Source organism: Halyomorpha halys, unplaced genomic scaffold, assembly GCF_000696795.3.
Source record: "Halyomorpha halys isolate HHAL.00 unplaced genomic scaffold, Hhal_1.1 Scaffold1240.1, whole genome shotgun sequence".
Classification (NCBI taxonomy): Eukaryota; Metazoa; Arthropoda; class Insecta; order Hemiptera; family Pentatomidae; genus Halyomorpha; species Halyomorpha halys.
Window position 1 is genome coordinate 463423 of NW_027108774.1, and position 12638 is coordinate 476060.

The following is a 12638-nucleotide window of genomic DNA, read 5'->3' on the forward strand; positions in this document are numbered from 1 at the left end:
AATATTTATAATATACAAAACATATTCTATTTTGATCATGAAAATACATGAGAAAATATATCAGGACAAGATGTCTCCTTATTTTTTATGAGTATCTATGATTTAAATATAAAATATTTTGTACTTATTGGTTTTATTTTCAAGGAAATAAAAACATTACTACTTCTTATTTTATTTATAATATAATAGCAATATGTCTGACATTTTGGTGGTATGAATTAATTTTTTTAAGTTTTGATTTTTTTTTTGGCATAATCCATTTTGAAATAAATAAGTATATTTAAAATATATTTAATTGAACGTATGATTAAATTTAAAACGTAAACAAATAATTAAAACTGGGATGAACCAACCTGTTGTGTTACGGATTAAACCTTTATTTTACTGAACGATTTTAGCTCATTTTCAATATCTGTAATAACAGATAATTCGTATTATGCATTTAAAAATTATGTTAACATATAAATTAGCATTGAAACACAAATTAAAAATAAAACATGACATAATTTTATGAATTTCTATAATTAATGTGTATATAATCCAAGTATAGATTTAAAAACTCAACAAATTAGTATTTTTATTTTAAATTCTTTATTTTTACCTTCCTATATATATTTTTATCCATGACTTTACGTTTGTTATTTCGTTTTATTCTTTTTATTTATCCTTTATCAGTTATATCATATCTTAAGTTTAATTCTTACACGTTATCGTCCTAAATATTTACTATTTGTTAAACTGAATTATCCTGTCTGTTGTAAAGTTAAGAGCAGACTACTGTACTTCAGTCTGGTTGTTTAAAATGGAATTTACATCTCATTATTATTACATCATATGTCTATTAATGACTTAATGAGTAATTTGTTTTATGTAATATATGAACATAAGTTGTCCTACATTTTTGAAATCTTATTTTAAATTAGTTATGTAGTTTTCTTTGTTTTTGGAAACATTTTCTCGATTTTGATTTGATACCCACCTTTAAAGCTTAAATGTCAATGCTAGATTTATTGATTAAATTGCGTTTGTGAGGCTAGATTATTGATTGTGTATTTTATTATTACACTTTATTTCTGAAAAATATAATTTACCTGTTCTGGTATGAAATAATAATTCACAAGAATCTCCTGAACATTGAGTAGGGTATTCATCAGCCGTTCCTTAAAAGACATGCGATCAGTCATCGTCATCCTGTAATTTGGAACATAAGAATACGGATGAACATTTCCAGTAAGGTAAGATGACCAAGGAGCTGGTGGATGGGCATCGATACTGATAACTGGAACATTGAAGATATGTCCGAAAGCAATAAATGTTTCGAACATATAAAGCGTTTCAGATATCATCAGATCGAATTCGTAATTTCCTTCAATCAGCTCTCGTAAACAATTTTGTTTCAGACATGTCTCGATCAAGTTCACCACCATTTTCCTCATGATGGGATACACCAGTAATGGTTGAGAATATTTATTGAACTCTCTAAAGTCTTTTGGTTCTGAAATAAAATGAAATATAAATTAATGTATCCAAGATTCTATTCGGCATAATACACAATCTGGTGCAATACTCACTGTCACCAAACATTTCATCAACGCTATTTCTAACCATTATATAGCTACAGTTCTCGATAGGAGCAGTTTGTTTGAAAGACGATACCATCGTGAGGTTGTGGCCATTTTCTGACAGCTTCTTGAACAGGGGCACAAAAGCATTGACGTGGCTCTTGGGCGACAAAGGGAACATTAGCAAAATGTTCGCACCCGAGCAAACAGAAAACAGGGTAAAAAATGTAAAAAAGAGCATTCTAATTTTTCGACAGTTTTGACAAAATCCAAACTACAACTGAATTACGCTCAGCGATACATTGTTTTTACTTTATAACTTTATCTTCAAATATGTAAACAGCGATATCAGACACTGAGTGACTTATCTGTTCTGCTAATTAAACAGAGATTGTTTTACGCGCGCATGAATGTTGACCCTTTAAGCGGTTTATACACCCCGCAATTCATATGAACCTCCTTATTCACTTATTCAAAAATAAAATTGCAGAGAAGCCCCATGCTTAAAGATAAATCGAGCGGTTTATAACCTATATCGGATGAAAAAGTAATTCGTGATTTCCTAAACAAAATTCAAGAAAATCAGGTCTGGTAAATGTTTAGACATATACACTCAACAATAAAAAGATCGACACCCTAGTTTTTCTTCACTATATAATTAAATGCCTTTTTTTTTTTAATGGTGTTTCGAACTAGTTTTATTTAACAAATAATTCCTATCAATAATACTCAATAAAGGCCGACTTATATCTAATGCTTTGAAGCACTTGATGCTCGAATGTACATTTATGGAGAGCCATAGAAAAAGATACCTGTGTATACATATCGTTGATGTAGCCATGAATTGTTTATCGTTGAAGAGTGTTTTAAATCTTAAAACTATTAAACAGTTAAATTGTTCAACTTTTGTACATTTGACTTTCTCATTTTACATGCATTACACAGAAATATTGTTTCAAAGATGTCTTAAGAAATGAAGAATAATTGAATAGAAATGATAATCAAAAGAAGTCTTAAAAAAAAGTTTAACCCTTGACCAACGCAAGCAAAATGCTAAATAAAGACAATTTTTATTCGGCCTCATCACGGAAGGTAGTAAATGTTTTATTCATATAGCTGTCGAAAAAAAAAAATCATTCGATATAAGAAGATGGTCAGGTTGTGTTTGAGTAAAGTAAAGAATAAAAATAAGAAAAACTTATTTGGTTCGTAATTACCTATATTTCGGGGTTAATGATTCGTCATTTGAAAATAAAATCTCAAACTACCCGTTGTTAAAATACAGATGAACACAAATTAGGAGTATTTCTTTTAGATAAGCAAAATTAGGTGACGGAGTCTGATCAATTTTTTTTCCGACATTCTTCCAAATTTGGACTAAATCAGACTATCCTTTTTTAAGCATACCGAGGAAAAGTGGTTTAAGCATTTATTTATTTAAGAAGTGGGCGGAATTCAAATCAATCGAACATGCTCAATACCCTGAAAATCCCATTACAATTGATAGTGTTCCAAACAAATTTTACTACAGACCAAATTGGTTCCTTATAGGTATAACCGTACTAAGTCAAAATGTTTGATACGTGGATATAATATTTTTGAAATTCCTAAATGGGTAACACCTTCGGTTGTGAGGAAACAAAAATAGATATGCTTAATTTTAGTATCTCGTTGACATATTTAATTATACAAACATTATGTTATTTTTATCTAAATATTTTTTTAATATATATAACCCAGTTCACTACAGCAAAAAGGAATTTCGCTGAAAGGTTTTGGGAAAGTTTACAAAATTTCTTAATTTATATTTTTTGGTGTGCTGATAATGAATTTTAAATTTTTGACTTTCAATTTTTACGAAAATATAAAATAAAATAAAAGCTCATAAAATTAATCGTTTTGCAGTTCTATAAATTTCATTGAAATCGGATTAACGATTCGATTAACAACAGATGAACAAAAATTTGACTACAGACAGCACGGAAACAAGTTTAATTTACATGTTTAAAACATAAAAGGCGAGTAAAAATTTTCGCTCTAAGGACAAAAATATTATTTATTAACTGCAGGAATAAAAAGATTCCCTATCTTTGGTAGTACGGAAAAGAAACAATAATACAAACTACTTGATTTACTTCCAAAAAAATAAGTAAATAATTTTCAATAATTTAAAATAAAATGATTTACGAGTTTAAATAACGATAGAAAATAAATCGAAAAGTTTACCACTAAAATGAAGGACTAGAGGTTCAGTGCTTTGTAAGGAGTACTGTTTCTAGAATAACGGTTGTACAAGAAAATGATTTGTTCAAGATCACGCTCAATCGCCATATTTTTCTCTGACTAAAGGCACCTTTATTTATTTATTATTTATTACCACTTTACAGGGGCTGGATGGATCGGGAGGCTCCAGAACCCAAAGAGTTAATCCACAGCCACAGTTATTATTATTATTAATTTGGCATTACAACTCGATGGCGAGTCCTGGCCTCTTGCACCAGCCTCCAACAATCATTACGATCTTGCACATCTACCATCCAGTTCCTCACTCCTATCATGGTCCTGGCTTTACCACTCACACCGTCACTCTATCGAAGGCAAGGTCTTCCTCTGTGTCTTGTTCCATGAAGTACCTCTGTCACTATTTTCCTTGGCAGATCACTCCATCCATCCGAGCAACATGCCCGGCCTACCTCAATCTACTGAACCTCACAAACTGGACAACGTCTGGTTCCTTTAAAACCTTGAGCTCTTGGTTTGTTCGACGTCTATATATCTGGTCAACCTTGACAGCTCCAAATATTTTATGGAGAATCTTCCTCTCCAAGACATTAAGTTGTGCTCACCAGCCTTGGAGATAGTCCACGTTACCCAGCCATAGAGAAGAATTGGCCGAATAATTGTTTTATACAAATAAATCTTGGTGTCCTAAGGCAAGGCACGGCTCCTAAAATAGGGACTGAGGCTATCATAACAGCGGTTGGCACATAAGATTCTTCGTTTAATCTCCGAGTCCACACCATTCTCTTGGGTTATGATCGATCCAAGATACACAAACTCTTGACTTTTCTAAAAGTCTATTCTCCGATCCTGATTTCTTCTGTAACCATGTCATTTGGTCTTTTCTGCATTTAGTTCAAGCCCCATTTTCCTCGTTGCTTCAGCTAATTTCATAAATCCATCAGAGACAGCTTGGAAAGAGCGTCCGGCAATGTCAATGTCATAACCGTAAGCAAGAAGCGGTATTGTTCTGCTGAATATTGTTCCACCCACTTGAATTTCAGAATCTCTAATGGCCTTTTCAAGAGCATAATTAAAGAGGAGCCAGGCCAATGCACAACGGCCACAGAACAGAATAAATAATTATCACCCACAGCCGGGTTCGAACCCGGATCCTTGGAATTTTTAGAGCAAGACGACCCCTTCCACTGAGCTTTTCTGCGGACGCTAATAACAAATCTGACTTTGAAAAAAAAAATGTTGCCCTACTTTAATAAAACTATCTTTAGATGTTCATACATTTAACCTAATTTAATACTATCACCTATTTACAGGTAACCACCCTGTTCTAAACACGGTGGGGGTTATGTTTTCATTTTGTGGGACAACCGCAGAAATAAAAGAATACTCACTAAGCTGAATTCGAACCGGGGCCGCTGGTGTCAAGACACTCAATTTTGACGCTTTAACTCACTCGGCTACGAGCGGCCAATGTAGTAGCTCCCTTTTTACGATAACTATCTAGTAGATACTAAATAAAAATCGGTGTGGAGTATGTCTAGGCGAAAATCGTGAAAACGCAATTCGAATCTTGATGGTGCGTATAGAAATACTTTCTTTTTTTTACTCTTTTTAAAAAAATAATATATATAATACCTATCCCTTTAGAGTAGAAAGAATAAGTACAGTAGGGTTTTATAAATGTAATTAAAACCAAAAAATTCACTGTTATATTCTCTGGAAAATAATTTTTTTTTTTTAGTTATAAACAGTAATTCACTTTCAAATTAACATTTTAAATGTGTATAAATTGATTTAACTATACAATTACCTTCTAATAAATTGAAGGAAAATATTATTTTATTCAATTATCTATTTTGATATTTTATTAAAAATATTTACATCTTATGATTTAATCACGTTTTTGTTTTGATCTAATAACGTAACTTTTAACAAATTTTGTAATTAAATATAAAAATAAAAATACTAAGCTAAAACATCCCAATATAAACAAAATTATTACTGACATCACATCCAACAAAAAGTATTGGAATATATTTAAATCTAAAGAAGCAGGTCTAAGATGCTTGGCACCATTATGCCTCAAAACGTACTCCACCCAATACACAGCCTTCTTCAGAGAGCTTTGGTCTTTGTCCAGCATAATCAGAGATTTTCTTTCAACATTCTCTTTAAATCTTTTAAAGAAATACCAATTATTAAAATAATTGTAATTAAGTACAGTAAATATAATTATTGTATATGCTTACTCGGGATTCTTAATGACCAAATTAATCGCAGACATTAAACTTTCAATTGTTAAGTTATTGTAATTTAAAATTTTGGCGAATCCTTCTTTTTCCGCCAATAATGCATTGGAGAACTGGTCGGAGAAGAAAGGTATTACAACAAGAGGTACTTTGTGGTATATCGCCTCAGTCAGTCCATGTATACCACCGTGGGTAATGAAGAGCCGGCAGTTAGGATGGGCTGGAACGTAAACTTTATTAGTGATGTAATACAAATCATTTTTGAACTATATAGGATACAATACAACACGAATCTACACTTAATTAGCTATAGGTCAACCGAGAAAATATGAACAATAAAAATTAAAATATACAAGAGTTTACCTAAAATTCCATTTTGAGGTAACCAGTCTTTTGTTATCACATTTTTAGGCTTGTTTGGAAGTTCTCCTGATTCCCACTTCATTATAACAGTCTGCTTTAACTGTCCAAATACGGATATGAAAACATCAGACATTTCTTGAGGCATGTATGTTGAATTTATAATGCTTCCAAATGTAAAATAAATAACGCCGTTATCCGATTCGTCCATAAGCTTTTGAAATTCCTACAAAGTTAAAACATAATACTGAACCCAAAAAAGATAAGATGTGTATTTGTGTTTATGTGTGCTTAGTAATATTAATGAATAAACAAAAACATACATGTACATAACATTAATGAAATTGTAGTATGGAGCAACATCTACTAATATGCACTTTCTGGTCCTCCGGAAATTAATTTTTTTTTTTACTAATATTCAATGAAATTTACACAGGATCGAATTGTATGGAATAAAGACTTCTTTAATCTCTCCTTTAATACCATCCACGAAGTGTCTTCATCGGCCTGGATCTGATTTAGGACACTTATCTTAGTCTTGCATGCTTTCAGTGAATTAGCATCGTCTCGGTCCAATAGGCTATCACTATTGGCTGGTTGTTTTCCATATCGAGTGAGAGAAAACAAAACAATAAGATAACAGAGTTCCCGGCTCTCGGCACCACTTAAGGGAAATTAGAAAAAAACTATAAAAATAAAATTAGGAAAAGTGTAGAGAAATGCTAGGCATGAATACTGGAATAACACTTATCTATTCTCACTCTTGAATCCTCCTTTTTGCAATATCTATATATTGTTTATTTGTATAGAGAGTTTTAATTAAATCTGATAACCTTGTCATACCATAACTTAAAAAAAAAAATTAAATATTTGTTCTAATCCATTCGGAATACTTACGGAAATACTTATCCGTTGAGTTGGCTTCATTCTTCTTTATATTCTTGTAATAAGATTTTTACTTTATAAATGACATTTAAGTTATTCAAAACTAATTTAATTAAAAAAGTTATTATTTATCAGAACCATGGTCACAGTTTATGCATTGTTTCAATATTAAACAATTCCACTTGTAATTGTTAAATCACTTAGTTTAATGTTTAATTGATATTATAATTTGAAAAATGTAAGTTCTGACCAGATTCATAATATGTCCTTTCATTCGAAGAACTGGTAGACTACTGCCCCTTCTGTCTGGAGAAAATTATATATTATCAAATTATTATAATAATTTAAACCATTTTTCGTTTTTTAGGAAACGAATGGCATTTTTACTATTTTATGTTCGAAAATAACCATAAGTTATTTTTATTGGAGGAAGATAATCCGGATGACGGTCAATAAAGGTTTCAAAATAGTAACAAAAAACTATTAATTGTTAACCAAAATTTCCCCCCACTTAGCAGTGATTCGTCGTTTTATTTTTAACGTTGGTTAACAATAAATAGTTTGTTGTTACTATTTTGAAACCTTTATTTAGTTGTCACTACCTAATAATCCTCCTAGGAGTCTGAAAAGAAGATGGCCTCGAGATCTGCTCCTTTAGAAATGTTTTTGGAGTTCTATCAATGGGTAGATTCCTCACATGTTCGTATCATGTCATAATATCACTTACAACAAATTTACTTGATGTGTATCTATGTATACAGTTGTAAATAACAATAAATAAATTATTTTTAAAAAAATCTAACACATACACATTCTCCTTTATATCACAAAATAATTATATTTCATTTTTATTTTTTTGTTCTTTTGCTTTTTACCAATTCCCTTTTACTGCTCATGGCAACAGTTAACTCTTTTTGTTTTTATATACTTGGAATATATAGTAAGGGGAAGTATTTGATGTATATAATAAAGTACAAAATTTCGGATAGCAGCTTTCGACGTAAATTTATGTTTTAAGGACCTCTGAATCTAAAAACACTAGTCTCGAAAAACAGCCAGGGTATATACCTGGGATGTGACATCAATTTTCCGATAACATGGACAAACGGGAAGTGCTACTTTTTGAAACAGACTTTTCATATATTTTTTTTCTCTCAAAGAACACTAATGATTTTGTTTAAACTCGGTACGTCAACATACAATTTAATGGTCTTTATTGTCAGGTAAGTCTTATACTCACTGAAATAGTCTGAGAGGGCTAAAGTGCATATTTTACAAAAAATCTTCTAAAGTTTGCTTATTTTTTAAAAAAAATATAAGCTTTTCTTTGTATAAAATATCAAACCACGGATAATTACAAAATATTAAAGAATTTCATGACTAAATAAAGGAGAAAAAAGTAAAAATAGAAACAACCAATTCGGATGAAAAAAACAAACAAAAAAACGCGAGAATCCCTGAGTATTATTTATATAAATAAATTTTATCCTATTTTAGTCTCAATACATTTTTTATTCCTTTATTAGTTCGACCTTTCGGCCAATTCGGCCATCCTCAAAGACAATGTTAATACAATTTTAGAACCACATTAGGCTATTCTCCCCAGGCCATAATTATCAGTCCACAAATTACTCTAATTAGTCAATTATTCACATTAAATTAAAAATTAATTTATCACAATTCAAGATTATATTGCAGTACCATTGTTTTCTCTAGACTGTTGTAATTTTGACAAGAACAAAACTTATATATACTTTATCCCCCTCCCTCTAGAGAAACATTAAAATTCGAATTTTATAGCAACAGAACAATAAAAAAATTTTGTCATAACATTTTTTTGTTTAATATTACAAAAATAGCAATAACTTCTACACGGCTACCGCATCAGATGTTTTGGTTTTATTTCGCTGCAGACGTAAAATATAACTGCAGCAAATAGAATACTAATATATAAAATAAAATAAATTACTCAACCTTGTTCAGCTCACCACCAACTGCATGGGACGTCATTCCTCCAACCTCAATTATGTTGGGGAGGTAAGGTCGAACATATCCCAATGAGAAGTGAGCGTCAGCTAACACCAGGGAAATATTTCGCAGCATGTCCATCAAGGGTGGAAAATCATAGGTGCCATTATTACTTAAATAAGTCCTTATGAATCTTTCCTATTAAAAGGAACATAAATAAGCATTAATTTACAGATAATAAAAATATCAATCAAAGATTCATGAAGTCAGAAAATTGTTGGTTGCCGAAAGGTTACACAGTTCAAATAAAAATCAGAAAAAAAACATTAATATTATATATAATATAATACTCAATTTTAATTATATTATAAATAATGTATAATATACCATTTTTTTAAACTTTATTTTCCCCCTAATAGACACTAACACAACTCTAATACAAAAAATATTTACGAAAATGGATGGTCAGTAAAAATAGTTAATTTTTTTTACAAGCGATTTCCAAATTTCCATTTCCACCAAGAATAATTTAACTAACAGCACATTAAATTCCAATGTTAACATCTAAAGTTACGCACTTGATTACAGTTAATAAATATCAGGAAGAAAAACAATTTTTTTTATTAAAATAATTAAAATGATAACAATCAAGATCACAATAAAAGAAAGCCAAGACAGGCACTCACCGGCATAAAATACGACGTACCTCCATGAATTTCAAAGTGCAATTAAGGTTTAAATAAATAACTGCATTTCGTCATTAATCACTTGCAGTTTTATGATTAGTCTGTTTTGTAATTTGTTGTCATGTAATGAGTTGGTACATTATACACTCTATGTTACAAAACTAAACGTTGATGTATTTATGTACATATCTATATAATATTAAGGCATCTTGATATAAAGTCTTTTCCGGTCGTCTAAAGGCACATTGAAGATTTGGAAAGGGTTTTAATCCGTTCATTAATAAAATCTAATAGTTATCTAAAATATTTCACATCTATTATATGTCATGCACCCTGATGTATTTTGGGCCGTGTGTAGCATAGAAAGCTAAGCGATTGACCCATGACTGCAATGGTGCCGACCCGAATCCGGTCTGGTTGGTTGACTTTTTTCATTTCTGTGGCGGTCCTACGATATGAAAACTTGAGCCCCATAATGATTAGAATAGATAACTAGTCTAGATAACTCCCCCCTCCCTCCCCGAATTCAGAAATGACCAGGAAGGGGGTCATAAAAAAAAAAAAAAAGATAACACACCTCAGGAGTTAATTAAGAGTGTTTACGAGAACGTTGCTAAAACTGCACTGTATTTTAGTCTAACTGTTAAAAATGAAGTTCACAACTCATTATTACTGACTTAATTAAAAATTTATTAAGATTAATATATGGAACAATGTCGTTCCACATTTTTTAAATCTAATTTGATTTCAACTAAACCATTTTTTTGAGGGGAAACTGATTATAAACACGAAATATGAACCTTTACAGGCCTCTTTTTTTTTTTTTTTTTATCAAAAATAATGTCACAGTTGTATTAAATATAGTAGTAATTTGAAAGAAGCTTTGGGGTTACATTATTGATAATAGGGATTTTATCAGTGAAAATAATTGTAATGAATTGCTGCAATGCATTATACACTGATGGTTGTTAACAAAACAAAATATGCATGGTAAATAGATAAAATTGTAACAATTATTTATAATGGAAAACCATTTCAATATTGACTGTATTAATGTTATTGGATCAACTAATTAATGATTTATTAATTTATTTCGAACATAAAATATTTAAATTTTCCATTATAACTTAACTCACTCCATACAGGACCAAGGCCTTTTGCATGTTGGATTGTATGTTTCATTATGATACCCTATATCTGATAAAAACCATTTACCTGTTCAGGTATGAAATAATAATTCACAAGGATCTCCTGAACGCTGAGTAGGGTATTCATCAGCCGTTCCTTAAAATCCATGCGGTCAGTCATCGTCATCCTGTAATTTGGAACATAAGAATACGGATGAACATTTCCAGTAAGGTAAGATGACCAAGGAGCTGGAGCGTGGGCATCGATACTGATAACTGGAACATTGAAGATATGTCCGAAAGCGATAAATGTTTCGAACATGTAAAGCGATTCTGATATCATCAGATCGAATTTGTAATTTCCTTCCATCAGCTCTCGTAAACAATTTTGTTTCAGGCATGTCTCAACTAAGTTCAGAACCATTCTTCTCATATACGGATACACAAATAGTGGTTGGGAATACTTCTTCATCTCTTTAAAGATATCACGTTCTGAAATAAAGCAATAATAAATTAATGTAATTATAAAAGTCATAAACAAAAAACTAGTGCAATACTTACTGTCACCAAACATTTCATCAACTCTTTGTTTAACAGTTATATAGCTACAGTTCTCTATAGGGGAATTATGCGTGAAAGATGACACCATCGTGAGGTTGTGTCCATTTTCTGACAGCTTCTTGAACAGGGGCATAAAAGCATTGACGTGGCTCTTCGGTGTCAAAGGGAACATTAGCAAAATGTTCGCACCAGAACAAACAGAAAATAGAGTAAAAAGAATCAAAATCGTCATTATTCTTTCAACAGTTTTAACAAAACCTAAGCCACAACTGAACAGCTCTCAGGCACACTTGGTTTTTGCTTTACTGCTTTATCTTCGAAAAGGTAAACAGCGATATCAGACAATGGATGTCTAATCTTCTCTGCTAATAAAACAGGGACTATTTTACACGTGTATGAATGCAATTTTTACCTATAGGTTCCCCTATGCACCGCATTCCAAAGGTGGATTAATCTCTGTGGTCGAAAAAAAAAATGAGAAATACAACGATTCAAGACAAATTGAGCAGTTGATTGCAGATGTCGAGAGAAAGTGCAACAAAAGAAGTGTGTTTCCTAGTTTTTATGACCAATCCTGAACCTGGCACTGATCAATTTGACATAAAATATTTGAGAGACCACTTCACCACAACAGGGGCTAGAGTTAGGCCTAAAACATTGTATTGGCTTATAAAATATGTTCATAGCGTTTTTTACTGGTGATTTCAATAAAAACTGCAGATTCTTGTAAATATTTTTAATCAATTATATATAATTCATTTTAATCTATTACATGAGTAGGGGTAAAAGGCCGGTTCTGGCGCAGTTTGTGTGGAGGGAGTTCCTCGACTTACCACCAGAGCGCAGGGTTGTTAGTTCAGACGGTGACCGCTAGATAGCAGCACCATCGGCAGTAGAGGGAATATGGGCGAGCTGGGACACTTTTTTGTGGAGGGAGTTCCTCGACTTACCACCAGAGCGCTGTTAGTTCAGACGGTGGCCGCTAGATAGCAGCACCAT

The 12638-nt window shown here is 31.6% G+C and overlaps 1 protein-coding gene across 1 annotated transcript in view; it reads right to left on the reverse strand.

The window, feature by feature from the left end:
* Positions 1 to 11908, reverse strand: part of LOC106688941 (uncharacterized) — a 29698-nt gene extending 17790 nt beyond the window's left edge. Inside the window, exons 1-8 of the mRNA XM_014433645.2 lie at positions 11640 to 11908; positions 11167 to 11570; positions 9272 to 9463; positions 6416 to 6638; positions 6053 to 6272; positions 5698 to 5980; positions 1572 to 1836; positions 1092 to 1495 (exon numbers count right to left, since the gene is read on the reverse strand). Of these exons, the coding sequence (XP_014289131.2) occupies positions 1092 to 1495; positions 1572 to 1836; positions 5698 to 5980; positions 6053 to 6272; positions 6416 to 6638; positions 9272 to 9463; positions 11167 to 11570; positions 11640 to 11871 (2223 nt within the window). The 5' untranslated portion in view covers positions 11872 to 11908. The remainder of the gene's footprint in view (positions 1 to 1091; positions 1496 to 1571; positions 1837 to 5697; positions 5981 to 6052; positions 6273 to 6415; positions 6639 to 9271; positions 9464 to 11166; positions 11571 to 11639) is intronic.
* Between the last annotated feature and the right edge of the window lie 730 nt (positions 11909 to 12638).